This window comes from Hipposideros armiger, unplaced genomic scaffold, assembly GCF_001890085.2.
Source record: "Hipposideros armiger isolate ML-2016 unplaced genomic scaffold, ASM189008v1 scaffold_435, whole genome shotgun sequence".
Taxonomy (NCBI): domain Eukaryota; kingdom Metazoa; phylum Chordata; class Mammalia; order Chiroptera; family Hipposideridae; genus Hipposideros; species Hipposideros armiger.
In genome coordinates, this window is record NW_017731785.1 from 869,835 (window position 1) to 889,450 (window position 19,616).

The following is a 19,616-nucleotide window of genomic DNA, read 5'->3' on the forward strand; positions in this document are numbered from 1 at the left end:
TAAAGATAACAATATTCTTGAGATTTAAAAACCCACTCCCCAAATGTTTGAGGTTATCTGGCTTTCTTTGTACATATTCTTTGCATCCTCTGCTGGAAATGCCCCAGCTCCTTTGTTGCCTTGTCAATTGCATGCATGGACTACTTAAAGGATATGAATAGAAAGCGCTTGTAGCTTGAAGTAACACAATGGCTTCACATCTGTAGGAAACTGGCTCTTACTAGATGTCCATCCTGGCTCTTGTTCACACAGGGGTCATTAGAAAGCACATCCTCCTTCCCATGCACAGGATGTTGCCTGTGAGATCCCATTAGTGCTAATGGGTCATTTTCTTTCTATCGCCCCCAGGATCAAAAGGAGGAGCTGCATCTTTGATGAAGTGCTAATGCTACACAGGTCTCAGGCCACTTAAGGGTTTTCTTTGTTCTCTTCAGATGGCAACCCAACAGGGGACTTTAGACCACTATCTGCTATATGAAGAGTTTATAAAGACAGTATTAAGTGGTGGTGCTAAGTGCAGCTTCAGTAATGAAAATTAAAATGATTCCCCTACTTATGAAGCCAAACTCATCCACCTTGGTATGTTTGAGGCTTGCATCCTGCACTACTTGAATCGATATGTTCTGCTTTTTAATAACACAAGGGAGAGATTACTACTTTTCTTCAATAGCTTTAAAAAGTTGCTCAGGCAAATAAGTTCACTAATAGGAAAAAATAGGATTGTGGCATGAAGTAGGGAAAGGAAGTACATGCATTTTACAATTAGCTCCCTCCCCTTGTGCTGCCTTACCATTTCTTTCTGTCTCTATTTTTTTCTATGGTGACTTCAACCCATCAGGTACCTGACAATATTTAGTGCTTATAGCCCAGTGCTAGACCCCGTGGGAGAATCTAAAACAAAGACACACGTCTCTCTCCCCCAGGAGGTTATAATCAGAAAGAGGGAAACTGGCTATCAAATATATATTGGGTCGTCGGGAAAGTCATGACTTATTTTTCTGTTTTTCAGTGCAAAATGCGTCATGACTTTCCCGACAATCCAATAGCATCCCATACAGAACTTGCAGTACTCAGTTTTCCATCTAAAAAGCCTGAAGCAGTGCCAAGAATTCTTCATTCACAACCCCCCCCCACACACACACACACACACACATCTCTAAGACTACATTCATTAGGCCTGGAGGAGAGCTAAAGTTTCTTAAATTTAATTGAATAAATAAATGTAGGGAGTGTTTCCTTGCATTGACATTTGACATGTAACGGTATAAATCTCAGACCACAATCGCACACGTGCAAGGAAGCTAACTTTATTTTCTCCATAACTCACCTTGGTTTCTATTTTGAGCTCTCTTTCTTTGAGTTAGTGAAAATATAATCTCAGATAATTTTGGTTTATTTCCCTGGGATTGTGTCTGAATTCATTGGGGTTGGGGACTTCCCATTGTACCAATTTTGGGGGAGGTAGAGAGAGATTGCACAGAAGCTGATTTTGAATATCCTAGATTTATAGCTCAGGCACCCACTGAATTGCTACACAGCACCTTCATTCTTGGGTGCATACCCCCTTCAGGCCAGCCATTTTCTGCGTATTTCTGTGTCGCTTGGAGAATTGCTCTGTTGCTCCCACACCAGTGGAAAATGAATAGTTCTGTGAAGCTACGTTACAAGCATGCTTAGATCTAATATGCAGCCATTTCTTCTCAAGGACCTCACTGCTGCGTCTGGGTACTGTTGAGGAAATGCACACATGACCCCATAAGCCTACCTGAGGTTTTGACATCCACCGTGGCTCAGCCCTTAAATTAGAGCACTCTGCCTTCCTCTTGGCATTCACTAACGACTATGTTCACATTTCCTCTCCTCCAACTTCCTCTCCTGCTTGCCTACACGAGAGGCAGGAAAACGTTACTCTTCTCATGGAATTGCCTGTATATTCTATTTCACTTCTCCAAGAGTCTTGGCTTTTAAGACTCAAATACAGAAAGATAATTTTATGCCTTTGGTTTATGATTCATGTCCCTTCTCGGAGGCTAAAACACAATGGCTTGAAATGTAACAAAGGAAAGACTAAGGAGAGAAAGGAAATATGGAGGGAAAAACATAAAGTATTTCAAAAATAGTATCTCATTTCAGACCAAGAGCATGCCATCCTTTACTATTAAGAATGATGGTTAGCAGTCAATAGATGCTTTGTTCTATTTAGGAGGTGGAGGAAGTAAACACATCCATACCTCCAGGGCAAATTAGACAGAATTAATGGCATGCTAGTGTAATATGAGAGCTTTAGTAGTTCAGGGTCCCAAGTTCTCAGTTTTTATGGCTAAATAACTTTAAGCAAGCTCAATGTACTCCTCAATACAATTCAAGAGTGTTATATCTATGAATTGATTTTATCCTCCCTACAAGCTAATAGGTTAGCTTATTACTGCTTAATGGATGCTGGCAGGAGACATAAGATTTCTGGGTCAGAGACAAAGGACTTGATTACTCATGACAAAACAAACAGCAAGAACATTGGCATGTAGATCAGTTCTCCTTGCCCCCAAGTCCCATGAAGACAGCACACAGGGACCCAGATAAACATTAGCAGTGTCGGAGATATGTGTTCACATGGGGAAAAGGTATCAGGTGGCATGGAAGTTAGATAGAATGGTTAATATGAGAGAACATTCAAATGACAAAGCCTGGGACATAGCTGTATAGAGTATGTTTATCACAACTTGTAAGTGGGGCCAGTGTACTATGGAATTTGGGGGTCATCCCCCTTATGTTCTACATTGATTTAGTGTTTGCTAGAGTCAATTAAATACATCTAGCCAGTGCCGTTTAGGTATGGTGAATAATCTGTGATAGGAAAGTAAATAAAATCAAACTTAGATTGGGATTTATTTTTTTAAGTAGTGGCCCTTATGGCACCTTCTGTATATATTGATAACTTGTTAACAGATCCTAGAGAAGCATAAATGATTCAAAGTTGTATAACTTTACCTGAAAAAGAATGTAATATTCAAATACGTACAGACCTGTGGGAGTGAATTAGTGAGTAAGATATGTACAAGCAGGGATAATGGGCTTAAGCATAGTAGAAAAAAGTAATGTTAGATGCTAGAGAGAATTTGTTGACAACACCTCTGATTAACTGAAAGACTCAGAGTTCTTTAAGTAGAAGGTAGATTCGATAATAATAGCATCTGTTGGCTCTACTACATATTTTCGTTTCCTATATTTTATCTCATTTAATCCTTACACAACCCTATGGGATATGTTGTTCCACTTTAGAAATGAAGTTACTAATGATCAGAGAAACAAACAAACCAAAAACAATGTCAAAGCCATAGAGTTGGTACATAGTCAGGATCCGATTTCAGAGCAGGGATATGCAACCCCATGGCCCATTTCCTCTGCTTGGCCACACGATAATGAACTCATTTAATTCTCTGTAGAAATAGCTTCTAGAAATTTCTTCTAGTGCTGATGTATTCAAATAATTTTATTGTACTTTTAGGAAAACATCTAGCTAGAAATTTACTTTTTTTTTCTTTCTTAATGCAAAGTAAACCTCACTCGTTTTTTTTTCCCTGCCCTACTGTATGTTTAAATTTAATGACAAGCTACTTTTGTGACCAAAACTTTGATCTTCCCACAGGTGACTTGTATATAGGAGGAGTGGCGAAAGAAACGTACAAATCCTTGCCAAAACTCGTCCATGCCAAGGAGGGCTTTCAAGGCTGCTTGGCATCAGTGGATTTAAATGGACGGCTTCCAGACCTCATCTCAGATGCTCTTTTCTGCAATGGACAGATTGAGAGAGGATGTGAAGGTACTAGATTTTGGTATCACACTCTAATCATTCCAGTTCCACCTCCTAATAAGAACAAGTCTCTAGCTAGCAAAATTCATTTCTGCCAACTGGTCAATCCCCCCACTTAGGGCTTAGAAATCCTTACTCATGTTTTTAATTTCTCATCCCATAAATTTTAAATTTTCTGGACTGTTTGCAAGCCTACACTAATGTCTGCTGTCAAACAGAAGCTGTGTCCATGGTTCTTGTTATTTTCTGCTTCTTTGCATTCTATAGTACACAAAATTAGTGTGTTCATCAGTTCCACAATGCTTGCTTTATAACATTAAATAGATACCCCATTTAGACTAGAAAAATATACTTATCCCAGCAAGTGTTCATCAGTTTGAGCCAGTTTTTTGAAATCCACATTCAATAGGATATAACAAGAGAATAAAGTTCAGATACCATTTTCAAATTATTGTACTATTTGGTTTGTGTTTACCTGGCAGCAGGAGAGTCTCCTGTATATTATCAGTTTGTTTTAGCAAAAAGTGTTTTCTTCTATTACTCAAAGGCTAATATTCCATACTTCAAAAATGTACTCAAGTATCTTCCTGTTCCTTTGTGCTTTCTATCTATACTAAAAAGTAGGAGTATTTTTTGATTGCTACTTTCATTTTAGATAATTTTCCCTTCAACACCTGATATTATTTGAGCCAATTCTCCCTCCATAAGTGCAATTTAATCACATTATCCTGAATTTTGTGGCTCTGAATGTGTTGCTGCTTTTCCTTTAATGTTGAATACAGTTTGGACCATTTTGAAAATTTTAGATTCATAAGGAAATTTCATATGGGAGAAGCAAAAAAAGACATGCGAATTCCTATTCCCCACGAGATTATGAATCATTTCCATTCAGCCAAAATAATGCCATTAGATTTAGCAATTACCTAAGTACATGGACAATTTTTTTATTTGAAAATACATTTTTTTCCCCTCTCTGCAACATATATTTCCCTGAAAAGTCAGGTGAAATTCAAACTTTGTTTGAATCCTGCTGGAGGATAAAGCTATTTAATGCAAATCTCTATTGAATTCATTTTTAATGTTGTTGCCATATTTTTTTTATTTCAAATTTTGGTATAACTCACTTTTGTAAAGGAAAGGAAAACTATGTGTTTTCTCTTTTTACCAATTTAGCAAAGGAAACACAACTGTTAAGTGAATAAATTCCCTCTAGTGGATAGATACAAAACTGTGGGATATAACGTTGATTCTTGGAGGTGATCTAATCTTTGAGAATATATGCAGTAAAAAAAAAAAAAAAAGTACAAACTCTTCTGAAAATATTTTTCAAAAATAGGCCTTTCTACAAGTTGCTTCACAAGTGACTTCTCACCTGTAAGAAATGATGGGAGCAGAAAAGACACATTCACAGCCAAACACCCACAAGATAGACAACCAAACACACACACATGAACCCCCACCACTGGCACATGACATGAGTGGATGGTTGGAAGGGGATACTAATCCTAATGTTGAGAATGAGTATTAGCAGCCATGATATGTGGTGCTGTTGTATTTTCCAACACAATCTAATAAGTAATTTAGTTAAGATGATTGTTTTTATTGGGTTGTCGGAAAAGCCATGACGAATTTTTTCTATCTTTTTCATTGCTAAAATGCGTCACGATTTTTCCGACAACCCAATACATCCTCTTGGATAGCCCTAAATTTCTATTTGAACATTTGAAATCATTCAGTAGCTTATGACACTGGTTCTTTCCTTACCTTATCCAGGATGCTTTAATATCTGAGTTTTAATAATTCTCACCCTCTCTTACCCCCTTTTCCTTTTTTTCTTAGAATGTTACCGTGCTCCTGCCTTGCTGCTGTTATATTACCCTGATTTTTTCATTCCAACATCAAGATTTTTTACTTTATGATTATTTCTATTTTTTATGGTTCCCAGGAATAATCTCAGATGTGCATGTCAACGGTGTAATTAATTGGATACACATGTTTTTAGGATTAGTGATCAAATTCTAAATACTACTCGATAAATTGTCTCTAAATATTGTCTCATGGAATTTTGAGTTCAAATCACATTGGAATCACTTAGCTTCCATATTAATAGAAATAGTATAAAGTTGACATAACCAAAAATCTTGTCAATATTTTCCATCATTCCTACCCATCAAGACTTACAAATCTCTAAGTGCTTTTCATGTAAAAGTTCTTGGTCTTCCCTGAATAGTCACTTGCTGCCTTTCATGTCCAACTCATTGTAGTTGGTAGCAGCTCATTTTATTTATACCACACATGTTAGCTATGGGAGTGAGTTTACCTTGTCCGAGTCCCTTTAGATCAGTGTTTCTCAAACTTTAGCCGGTATCAAAATTGCCTGAATAACTGTTAAAACCCAATTACTGGACACCACCCCCAGTGTTTCTGACTTAGTAAGTCTAGTGCAGGGTCCTAGAATTTACATTTCTGACAGTTTCCTAAATGATGCTGATGCTGTTGGTCTGGGGACCACATTTTGAAAACTACTGCTTATGATGGCATTTTACTACTTACGTAAGAGAAAATGGACGCTGGTAATCCACCAGTAATCAGGCTCCGTTAAGCCCAATACTGAGTCAAGATAATATCCATACATACAGTGAATTTTTTGTGTTTTTTTTTAGTTTAGACACTCTTTGCATAGACCTAACATTCAGCCCAAAACTGCATTATAAACTACAGAAATACTTAATTATTAAAGCTACCATTGATTAAGCACTGGTGACATTAACTTATTTTATTTAATCCTCAAAGCACAATATTAAACTTATTTTTTTAGATGAGTTAAGTTGAGCCTCAGAAATGTAAGGTGACCTTCCTAAGGTCACACATCTAGTAAGGGGATGCTGGAAGCTTTGAACCCAAGTTTGCCTTATTTGAAAGCCCAGGCATCTAATAACCACTTTTTGCTATTGTTTCTTTGGTTTCCAGAGATTATAGTTTTACCTTCACTTCCCTTTCCTTTTTAGACATATTCTTATTTTTATCCATTTAATACAAATGTCCTTGTGACTTGTTTACAATTTTATGCAGTGATAAAATAAAAGGAACATTGTGTAACTAAAGGGGAAAATAAATTTCTGTCTTTGTCTTGTGCAAATGCCTGTCAATGTTTAAATATTGTTCTAGAAGGTGAGTACTTTGAAAAATGTGTCTTGCATAGGCATAGGCATGCATTTTCTTATAATACCTGAATATAAAACGGGTGTTGTTATAATGAAAACAAAAATAGTAATAAAGCATGTCTTTATGTCCACATAAAGGTTTGGCTGGTACCCTGAGTTGCTGCTCCACAATATGGGAAGATTACTTTTTAGGATTTCAGTTTTACCATTTTTAGAGTTTAGCATTATTTTGCAATTGTATTCCTGATAATTTTTGCAAAAACTAAAATCGGACTGTCCTTTCCTTCTGCTGGGGAGGGGAGCAGGCATCCTTTGATAGAACAGCCCCTGACCCAAACTGGCCTGGACCACTCCTTATCCTGTGCTTAACTCCAGGAAGGAATGTGCTAAGGGATATTGTTTTAAGGGATAAACAACAACAACAGCAAACAAACAAAAAAACCTCTAACTATTTTCAGTCTCTAATACCATAGGATAAAGATCATTTGTTCACTTACCTCTCCCAGATTGGAAGAACAGCAAAAACTATGCATTCTAGTGGTTCTTAGTTATTTGATGCAATAGGTGAGAAAAACTGTTACATTGATTTAGGCCTCCCAGGCCTGGGAGATTGTTATTATCATTAATAACAACTATTATTGTTATTACTATATCAATTATTATTATTATAATTAATATTATATAATTGATATTTGCAATATGATGGTTTCTGTACTTGTGAAAATTCACATAGGTTGGGCTAAATTCAGTAACTTTCTATGAAGAGAACCTTTACTGAGAAAATTATAATAGAAGTATAATTGTTAGGAGCATGTTTAGACATTTTACAAAAACATCAGTTTATAAAAAGGCTAATTATTGATAATTCTCGTTTATTCACTAAAGCAGTTGCCGAAAAGGCTCCCACTGTTAACAGCATCTAATTAGGCTGGTGTCTATTTTGATATTTTCATAAAACCTATAAAATTGTGTTTTCTGCAAAATAATTTCTACTCGAAAGCTATTTAGGTGGAGAGTATTCCATTCCCTTTTCACCCTTCCCAAGTTAGTCCTTCTTAGTGAGGTTCGACTGTAATACATATGCAGCGGCCCATTTATAACAGTTAAAGATAATTATGAAGGTGGGGAAAATACAGACATGATTCTAAAATCCTTAAGCAGTATATGTGTATAGCCACGTAAGAGCAGAGATAAACACTCCACATGTGAAATCTTGTAAAGGGACTCTCTTTACGGGGACTTAATGACAGTTTGTTCCATCGTCTTTTTCTTCTTTCCTGTACTCCAAATCATATATGCATTTTGGTAGTTTGGTGTCACTCTAAGGTTCAGCTTGGCAATGAATGGCTGGCATCGTAGTTTTAAGTCTTAATTGCAATAACAAAAGATCTAGAGGGGGGAAAAATGGAAAGGGATAATTGGCCTGCTAATGACCACAGTTTACACTGTATCTGCATGTGACAAATGGTGCCGCATATGCCACATAAGTAATAAGTCGCTTTGGTGCAGCACTTATCTCAGTCCAAGAGAGGGAGAAATACAGCAGCCCTTGTAATTTCCTTTCATTACGTGTCATCGGCTCAATTAACCATTATATATATATATGTACACACATATATAGTAAAATCCTAATCAAGTACCGCTTTCTCATTTTTTGGCTTAAGATTTATGGCTGTTGGTATTAATTTGTTTGCTTTACATAGCATTTCTCTCCCCTTTTACAGCAGCATGCTTTTTGAATCTGAACGTTCTTCTATGTTTGCCCCATTTCAGTACTGCTTACTAACATTTAATATATTTTGCTTTTTTTTTTTTTTTAATTTTGCTGACAAAGTTGCATTGATGAAAGCTGACTTGCAAGGTAGATGGCCCTGTGTGTATCAAACAAGACTGAAACCCCATAATACACAGTGGAAACCTTAAAATAACATTCTTTTTCACATTTTTGCAGTAACTCGTTTGGGTTCAGACTTAATTTTTCCCTGTCTTGAACATTGCGCAAGAAACCTCATTTTGTAGCCTAGTCTGCACAGAGGCTTTCAGTCTTGAATATGTTTGTATAGTGATTACCTTTAGTGCTTTGATCATTCCTTTTTTTAAATTCTTTGTTTTTTGGTGTTCTAGTTATGATTCTTTAGAAATAGAATAGCATTCTTTGGACTTGTATGTTACATGGGGCATGTCATTTATACAGTTATTCATTTTATGTTGAATTGCATGAAATTGTCAAAGCATGTGAATTGATACTTGCCAACATACCTATCCAAAACACCCAATAATCATAGCTTTATCCATAGTTTGTGCAGGAAAACTTCTGGAACTCGTAGGACATTTTTGCATAACACTCCTCAATTATTTTGCCAATCTTGTCTCAATTTCATGTACTTACAATCTCTATTTCTCATGGTGTCTCTCTTCATTGGTCAGAAGTTAAGGAGATCCATGCATTTTTCTAAAATTGAAAAGGCGATAGAGAATTATCGATGATGGAATGAGATTACCTGTTACCATAATCATACTAGAAGCTAAGTGCTTGCTTTTACTATTTGTTGGCTAAGTTTACTATTATAATGGTATTTCGTCCTATATTTGAAACTTCAGAAAAACCTTCATATCACAGCTTCTTTGTTTCTAATGCAGGTGCGTGAACTAGAACTTTCAAAACTAGTTTGGTCATATATTTTGAGGTGTTGGCAACTACTTTATGTGACCTAGCTCATGTAGAAACCACTTAGAGATTTTTTTAAAAGCACCCAAGTTTCTTTTGGATTGTTTTCCAGGGCCCAGCACAACCTGCCAGGAGGACTCGTGTTCCAATCAAGGTGTGTGCCTGCAGCAATGGGATGGCTTCAGCTGTGACTGCAGCATGACTTCTTTCAGTGGGCCGCTCTGCAATGACCGTAAGTACCTCTCTCAATATGGACAGATGCTCGTCTTTGCTTCCATTACTGTTTGATATCCAGGGTCTAAAACTGGGACTCTGCATATTACCTGTACGTAAATGGCACTGTCATAAACAGGAGAAGCAGTTTTCTTCCTTACAGTAGGGACATTTTGAAACACTAAACTGTTAATCATGGATGCTGTTAGCTACATGGGATGATGATGGGGATGCTTTGGTTTTCAACTGTTTGGTTTTCAACGGTTTTCAACTGTTGTGCCTTTTTTTTTATTGCTAATAGTCACCTTGTTGAAATTAAGTTTTCATTTCCTGTAGATAACAATTCTTCCCTAGTTTTTTGGAGGAGACTTCATGTTGCTTTGTATTAATATTTAATTTTATAAGATTACATCTTGAGGGCTGTAATTTTAGTGAAAGGTGACATTATGTTTGTTTTTTTTCCACTCTACATCTCGTCAAGCCCATATCTGCCTTTTAATTTAAAAACATGTTTAAACGTTGTCCTTCAAGTACTGTCCTTATATTGTAGCCCCTTGTGAGTTTTTGGGGTTTTTTTTGCCCCTTTCGTCTCACATATAAACGTGATAAAGAAACTCAGCATTCGCATTGTATCATGGAATCTCTGCTAATGCCTAATATATGTGACTGCAGTAAGGAGCCTGAGACTGAATTGACTGGTACTTAGGATGAAGTTCTGTTTCTTCACTTTCAAATAGACCGTGCTTTACGGCACTTCATCAAAATGGTAAAAGCCTTTGCTACAAAACATTGCATTCCGCTCTTGAAAAAATATTTCTGACAAAGTTTCCTGGTTGTAAAATAGAGTGCATGTTTCATGTTTTGAAATGCTGGAGCATTTAAGAGAAAAGCTCTAAGATGGTGGTGTGGGCGATGCAATGATTGAAGGCTTGGGCTTCCAGGCGAAGGCTGTGCTTGAGTATGGATTTAAAGAGAGACTAGAGTTGGTTCATTTTGACCTTTGTGTATTTGAGAATTTCTGTTCATGTCAGTAGATATGTGTATCACGGTGATGAAGATAGGGTCAAACCAAAAAATATTTCATTGCACTGAGATGGTGCAGCCTAGAAATATAGTACAATTCACTGGCTATCTCCAAGTTTCTTATCCAAAATACAGAATGTAGGAAGAGCAAGCAAAGAATACAAAGTAAAATAGTACTTGGGAGAGACCTGCAAAGGTCACAGCACCATAGATGGAGAAATATTTAGTCTCCATCCTGCCAGCGACACCTTTTATAGAATACAGGTAAACTCAAAGCAATAAACATGTATTCAAGCTATCACACATTTGCAAACACTGTATTTCTATAAATCAAATCAGACTTACAAACAGTAACTCTGTTTGAGGTTATATTCCTTACATAAAGATTCAAAAATACGTACATGCACATAAAGCAAAGCAAATAAAAGAACCTTCTATATGCTTTTAATAAAAGCATGTAAATACGGATATAGAATAGTAACTTCCTGCATTTGTTCTCTCCCCAGAGAAAATAACATAAACTTATTTTTAAGGACAACCATAAGGCTGATAATTTGTTGTGATTTTATTATGGAAAACTTTTAATCTTGAGTATGATTGTGACAGATGCATGACTACATGTGGTAGCTGAGAGAGCTTTTTTTGCATGGAAATGTTTTCCATTTTGCTAAAGAACTTTCTCTGCCAAACTTTGCTTAATCTAGTGTCTATGTTTTACAAAACAGTTGCCATTTGGTTGTGTCAGATTGTGTATCCTCATATACCAGTTAAGTATGAATAACATAATTTTATGTATGTATTTGCTAGACATTTCCTAAAGGAACAGCAAGACCTTACTTTACACCTCATGCTGTCTTCAAATCATTTTACAGAAAATGATTTGAGTGCTGCTCTTGGGTGATAGTAGTGATGACAATGATAAGGCTATTTGTTATTTTCTTATAAATAAGGTAAATGTCATCCAATAAATGTGTCTCCTGATATGCCTCTTGCGCAAATCAGCATTAAAATTACTTTCGATGGCTCTCAGAATACATGCATTTTGATTAAATCATTACCACTTTGTGGGTTTTCTGGAAATGCGAAATAGTTTCTTGGTTTTTACATTGGAGTTTGGGTGATGAGGATATGTAGGTACAAATCAATATTTTAAAGAAAACCTTATTTTCATATCAACTATAATTTGTAGAAGGTACAATAGTAACTGCTGCCTTGAGGACGTGCAATTGATATGGCAATAAAAGTAGCATGCCATATTTTTTTTTCCTTTTTAAGTTAATCAAAATAATTGTCTACATCTTATGTCTATATCTCACGGTTTTTCTGTAAATTGCACAAATAGAATTAGTGTAATTCCTGGGATTTCAACAAACTACTTTTCTGTATAGAGGCTGGCTTTGATCTATGCAAACTTCAACTGCATAAATGACAAAAGGAAATAGAAACAAAACTTAAAAAAAAAAGATTTTATTGGGGAATCAGGGAAGGGAAACAGCCAAGTTGTTGTCCTTCAATCTTAGTTGTGGAGGGCGCAGCTAGCTCAGCTCCAAGTCCAGTTGCCATCCGGCCGCCTGTTGACTGCCTGTGGGCAGCTCAGCTCAAGGTGCCGTGTTCAATCTTAGTTGCAGGTGGGTGTAGCCCACTATCCCATGCGGCAGTCAAACCAGCAACCTTGTTGTTAAGAGCACATGCTCTCACCAGCTGAGCCATCCTGCCACCTGTTGGCAGCTCAGTGGCAGCTCAGCTCGGGCGCAGCTCACTGGCCCATGTGGGAATCGAACTGGCAGCCCTGTTGTTCAGAGCTTGTGCTCTTAACCAACGGAGCCACTCTGCCGGTCGAAACAAAACTTTTTAAAGGGGGAAAGAACGCACCATATGGCAAAGGAGATGCCCCATCCCCCCAGTAGACCTTCTAAATGTTCTCTCTTTAAGTTTCATAGAGTGGGTAAAAGTGACTAGAAAATTTTATTTATGTTTACTTGGAGATATAATTAACAATGGGAAAATGGGAATACGTTTTAGCTTGTAAGTGTAATCTTGGATAAATCATACTAATTAATGAACTTAAAGGAATCTTTCCAAAAAAGCACTTAGGCCAAATGATGCCAAACCTTCCTTTGAAAGAAAAATGTTTGTGAAACCCTTCCTTCCTTGGAAAAGTGGCATCTACATGACCGACTCATTGACAAATAACAATTGCTTTGTGTGTGTGTGTGTGTGTGTGTGTGTGTGTGTATGTGTGTATGTGAGTAGTAGTAGTAGTAGTAGTAGTAGTAGTAATAGTAATAATAGTAACAGTGTAGTGTACTCAACTCAGTGGTCCATATCAATACCATAGTTTAGGTCTCCAGTATGATTTTTCCGGCTTATTGTAGTAATCTCCTGGTTTCTCATGTCTTTTTCCTTCTTCCTCCAGTTCATCCTGTGCCTCCTTACCAATTTTGTACTTCCTGCCTGTTTTCCCTAGTTTAATCATCACCACCCAGCACTTCCTGATTCTCCTAACCAGAGGCAACGATTTCCCCCCTCTGACTTCTGTAGAATTTTGTTTATGCAGTTTTATCAGCCATACTTTCTACCTTACAATTACTTATGTTTGGTCTTATCTCCCTGTAAGACTATGTATACACATCTCCCAGGGACAACAGTCCTTTATACATATTGCATTGTCGGAGAAGTCATGACACGTTTTCACAACGAAAATCATAGAAAAAAATACGTCATGACTTTTCCGGCAACCCAATATTTTGGCTCATATGCTCAGCATTTTGCACATTGAGTTGCATACAGTTGGTGATAATAACTCACTAAATCAACACTGGCCAGGTGCGTGAATCTTATATAAAGATTTCTGGTATCCATCAATGGCCAGCAATACGCTCCAAGTTCACAAATATGGAGTTCGTGAGCCTCCGTGGTCTGACCCTAGCATTCATATCCATCCTAATCTGTCACAGACCCTTGTCCATAGGGCACGTCACTGCCAACTAACTTACTTAGGTCTCCCTGACCACTCTGAAACTTTCTCACTCTCCTCACCATCGCCTGTGCTAACTTCTCCTCTTAGGGAATGCACTCATTCCTCCTGGAGTGTATTCCTTTCACCCTTATCTGCTTGAAGAAATATAATTTCATTTTCAATCTCAATGGAACTTCCTTGGTCTTCTGAGCTGGGCCTTGCCTTTCTCTCTTCTGAAATCTTAACAGCAACAGTTTTTGTTCTTAACACATGTTGTAGCTATTTGTAAACTTTATCTTAAGTATAACCACTTAATGAGTGCTTGCTCTGTGCCAGGTCTCTGCTAGAAGAGTCTACATTCATTACAGAAAATCTACATATCACCTACACATGATTACACCACCGTCAGACCACTGTGCTGTGGCAATCCAGTTCTGCTTTCACCCTGTGGTCCAGAGTAGACTGTAACCATATTGGTTAATTTAATGTCAGGCTAGGGAAGATGAATATGGCTATGATCACGTGGAAAATAGTGAACATAATAACATTGTCACATTACATTAGTATAGAAATGCTGTGTGCCAAATTACAGTTCAGCTTCAATGGTGTGTGTTACCATAAAGGAATAATACATCATAGCACTGTGATTTTGGTAGTAGGGGAGTGTGGCATTGCCATCAAAAGACTATTTTCAGATTTCTAATCTGTGCCAAAAGAAAATCTTTCTGATAGTGATGCATTATATCTTTTATATGAGAATTAGAAATGTTCGCTGAAACAAAGATGAAATACATTTATTGTGGCTTGGTATTGTGATGTTTAAAAATATCTTCAGCTTTGTTTCTCACCTTCTTTTGTTGTTTGAAAGAGAATCCAATACCCAGTATCTGATCATCAATATCAGAACTACTGGAATTGAATCAGAGCATATAAAAAAATGGATTAAAGTAACATTATTTCTCTCCCATGTAGAGCTGCCAGTAGTATTAAGCTGTGAGCTGATTTGCTGCTGACAGCATTTAGGCCTGAATAAAATTTAGAAATTAACTATGTCTACAACCAGTTCCTCATTGTGAGTGTGAAGAACCTTATTGACCTTGAATCATTCAAGCAGTTCTAAATGGCAGTCCTTAAGTTCTAAAAGTAATTCATAAGCAATATTTACTGATAATGCCTTAGAAAAACTATCTATGGGGAAGTAGGGTTAGACCTGTCTTAGATTAAACCATAAAGGATTAAAATATTGTTCATATTGAGTCAAAATGTGATAAAGATAGAAAGGAAAGCATAATGTGCGATAGAGAAATGTACTGTATAATAGAAGTGCTATCTTCTACGATTTTATATAAATGTGCCTTTGTTTCGCTTGTTGGTAATAGACATCAGAAAAGTAGATGCATAAAAGGAAGTATTGGTCTTCTCATATTGCAGTTGGGCAGTCAAATGACCGTTTTAGGCTGTATCTGCATAAGAAAATTTAAGTGGGGAGAAAACCCCCCAAAAGTAGAGTGTTGGTGTATTTGAATTATCCAGATCAGTCACCTGTATTGTTCAGCATCCAAATGACCACTGATTCTAAGCAGCCTTTTTGACTGTGTAAATGGTACCAATTTGGTCCCAGAAGTCAAGAAAAAAAGCCCGATTGAAATTTTTGTTTCTGCCTGCTAGTCTGCTCCACTTTTCCTGGCCTGCTTAGAATTCTGTTTGGACCTTGATTTGGCTCCTAACATTAGTTCTCTTCGTCTGAGGTCTCATGTCAATATGGAGGTGGCCTTCAATGTTTGTATTACTGTGCTGATACTGTCATAACCCCATCGAGCCCAGGTAGACCAGCACTCCACTGAGAGAAGTTTTGCCAGCCCCCTTGAGTAACTATTCTTAAGGAGTGGCAGTGGTTCCAGTTCTCACTCATGGCATTTCACAGAGCTCTATGACACACGCTCCATCTGAATAATTTTCTTTCTCCTTGAGCACATTATGCTCAGATTTCTCACTTTGCCGGCCATAGCAATGCAGCAGGGGCAGCAACCAAGCTGGTCCGGGGTGCGGGGGAGACTGCCTGAATCTGAGGTGCGAATTTTTGAAACTTGAGGCCTTGAGGTTTACTTTTAGTTTTTAAATGGATTTTACTTCCCCAGAAACCATGCACTGAAAGCCCTTGTGAACAAAGTGAAGATGAATTGTGGTCCGTTCTCAGAAGCCTGCATAACACTAAATAAGGTTAAACGATGAATAATTTAGTGCCCATTTATTAATCAAGAAGATATGTAAATAATTATCCAGCTTTATGGAATAATTACCATGGGTATTTTTTTCAAAGAAGTAGAAGATTTTAGATAATTAGTTTAGACTTTGGGAAGTAAGTTTTTTTATATCCTTTGTTGCTGTGGATATACCTAGTTAGTGCATAGAAGGAACTACAAAATACTTTTATGTAGGTAATACCATATTTTAGTGCTAATGAACAGGTACTGCATGCATGCCGTTCACATGTTATAAGTCTTACCTTTTTAAGGAACTTCAAAACATAGTATTTTCAATTTACAAATGAGGATATTGAGGCATGGATTGTTGAAGTAACTTCCTTGAGCTGAAACATCTAGTAATTGGCACAGAAAGGCTTTGAACGTTAGCCTAAGTTCAAGCCCATGCTCTTATTTGCGCCCACAATTCCTGGCATAAAGGGAAAGATTGTGTCAGCTCTGTTGAAATTCCCTAGAGAAGTTAGTGATGAGTGGCATTTAACATTGTGAATTTTTTTCCCATCCTCATTTGACTCTTGATTCTTATGTTTAATTTTAAGCACTATGTTGCATGAAACATGCCCTACCCCTCAACTGCTCCGTTGCCACTTCTAACGATGAGTTAAAAATTCATAGCTGTCTAAGGCATACTGTCATTAACTTCCAGTTCTGTTATCAAAAGGTACTGATTATGAAAGAGAGAGGGGAATTTTCTGTTAATTTTCTATGACAGCCTGAGCGTCTCGAAAACAGTAATTTAATATTTCATAATGAAGTCAGGCAAAATATGTCCCAAGTTTCTTTCTCTTGAATCATATTCACAATGTGTATTATGCAAAATGAGCAGCTAAGATTCAGAGTTGTGCCAACCAATGAATGGGTACCAAGTGTTTCATTATGTTGATTACAACTCAGTTTTCTCTGTATACAAATGTTGAGGCAGAAAGAAAAGAAAAAAAAAATGAAGTCAGACGTTGGCAGTGTGGTCTTTGAAGGTGTTTGGAAGACACGTGAGGAACACGAGATAATGCGTGAATCTAGAGCATGAAAAGTCACTACAAGATTAACAGTGAAGACCACGGGCCCCTTGTATTTGTAGGGAAGAGAAAGAGCTCAGGGGAAATGTGCAGAGTCCAGCATAATAAAATTACATTGTGCTTGCATTAAGGAATAATTCTATTTATAAAGAAAACATATTTATATCTATATATCTGTATATCTATATATCTATATATCTATATCTGTAAAGAAAATGGGCCTCACCAGGTGATCCTTCTTCCTTCCCTGAAAAAAGGATTCTGTGTCTTTAATGAGATTTACTGGAGCAATTAAAACGTGTAGGCTTCTTTTATAGGGAGGAATTATGGTCTGCGCTGCAGCTCGGTGCTGTTACACATTGTTACTGCTCTGGTAGCTTTCTACAGCAGCATAAAGTGCAAGGGTGATCTGTTAACCCTGGGTATTTTGCAGCATGTGATTTTAATGACCCTAATGATCTAAATTCTCAGGTATCTCAGAAAATGGCCTATGGAGCCTGAGGCTTAATCTCCCCAGGATGTGTTGAGATAAGAAGGTACAAAGGTGTTTCTTAACTTGAAATGAGTTCGGAATGAAACAAGGTTTCATAAAAGAATGAGCTGATATAGAAAGATGTTAAAAAAAAATGGGTCGCGAACAAGGAGAGGTTGCTTTTGACAAAGACAGTGGAAATTGTTGGTGTAGGTGTGAACGCTTCTTATAAATATATACCACATGACCCTTTAGGGAGAGAAACAGATGGAATATGCAGTGGAAAATAAAGAATGCAATTTGCTTGGTTTCTTAACTCGAATGGCACAGTGTATGTTTTGATATGTGGCATCTCCTGTTGGGAAGCTTTCAAGGTCTCATCTGGATTCCAGCAGTTCAAGGAAATACTGACATGGGAAACTGTGTTGAGTAAAGGCAGGCCTTTGAATATGTTTGCAAAGCTTCTCCAGGTCATGACATGATGCATAAATATCCCAGCCAGGTTTCTGTGTCTAATCCTTGACGGCCCCTCAAACACCCAACCTGAATGGATCCAAAACCGAGGATGCTGATCTGTGTAGTCATTGCACCCTCAGCGTAAGACAGTGTTGCTAAAACTGTGGGGTCCACCTTTCACGACATTAATTATAAATCTGATCTCCGAGGTCCTATTCAGGGCAAGTGCTCCATTTTACTAAATTAAAAACAGAAAAGTGTTAGAGAAATACCATTTCCTCTCAGCCGCAGGAGACATCACAGAAGTAATTAAACTGGATTTTAGTATGTCAGGCTCATTCCTTTTATTGACAGTGACAATAATTCTGTAAATCAAAACCTGGAAGCCTTTTCAATGTTGTTGAAGTGCAAAAGATAAAAAAACTGAGGTTCTGAAAATTAAAGCTACCGAAATGAAAATTGATCTATGGAGTGCAGTATGCGAGGCTGCTGCCCGAGCCGGGAAAGCAACCTCTCTCCTGGAATTCAGTGCCTACCAGCTGTGTGATGATAATCGTCTCTTAGCTGGAGTCCCTGAAAGTTACAGGGGTGTGACACCAAAGGAAGTAGCTCTTCAGGACTAGCTATCGTTTATGGTTTGAAGGTCGCCTGAAAATCCTCTCCCCTTAGCTCCAATATTCCTTTTTTCTAACATTGTGAGTGGGTTTTATTGACAATCATTTCCCTGGCATTCCCACATTCCTTCATTCTCCATTTAAGGTTCTCCACAATCTTGCTCAGCCAAGCAACCCTGCAGCATGCTGTGTTTCTCATAGGCTGGGGCATCAACTCTGATACAGACAGGGAGAGACATGTGTGTCATCACTCAATGCTTTCTGTGTCTTCAGCTCTGCCGAAAGACTCCCTCATCCGGCTTGTGCCCTGCCCCGCCTTCCACTCTGCCTAAGCAAATTTAGTCCATGGAGATGACCCAGCTGAAATCAGGTTTATCCAGAGCAGAACAGCCCTCTGTTAGTGGGTGATTTCTTCCACTTCCAAGCCTCCAAACATTTACTTTCCAAAAGATGTCTTTTTATATGTGTCTGCCTGTATTTCCTGACTATATTTTCCATCCCATTCTTCTACTTGTGGTATTATTTCTCACAGTGTGTAGCACACATTAAATGCTCCGTAATATCTTAAGATTGGTGTCTTGAAACCTCCATCAGAGTTGCCTGTTGTTTCATGAGTTTATTTGTTTTCTAGAGCAGTTTTAGGTTCACAGCAAATTAAGAGGAAGGGACAGAAATTTCCCACGTGTCCCCTGCCCCCACCCACACATTGCCTCTCCCGCTAGCAACATCCCTCACCAGAGTGGTGCGGTTGTTACAACTGATAAACCTACATTGACAGATCATCATCATCCAGTTCATAATTTACAAGTGAACTGATGTGTGTGCCCATCCCTACAGTTCTTTGAAGAAAACATACACATATTTAACATCGGACATGGGGAATGTGTTGTGTTTGATCGCCTTACTGTAAATGCATATTTCATTATGTTTATTCCTGATAGTAAAGACCCCTGTGG

The 19,616-nt window shown here is 37.6% G+C and overlaps 1 protein-coding gene across 32 annotated transcripts in view; it reads left to right on the top strand.

Moving 5' to 3' along the window:
- The window catches only part of NRXN1 (neurexin 1), a 1,140,616-nt gene that overhangs the window by 592,250 nt on the left and 528,750 nt on the right, over positions 1–19,616 (top strand). For 18 of the 32 annotated variants that reach the window (XM_019665161.1, XM_019665179.1, XM_019665166.1 and 15 more), the window contains 2 exons: positions 3,647–3,820; positions 9,756–9,875. In XM_019665161.1, coding sequence (XP_019520706.1) covers positions 3,647–3,820; positions 9,756–9,875 — 294 coding nt within the window. Of the gene's footprint in view, positions 1–3,646; positions 3,821–8,809; positions 8,837–9,755; positions 9,876–19,616 lie in introns of all 32 variants that reach the window. The other 14 variants (XR_002126503.1, XM_019665155.1, XM_019665157.1 and 11 more) reach the window with 1 other exon arrangement.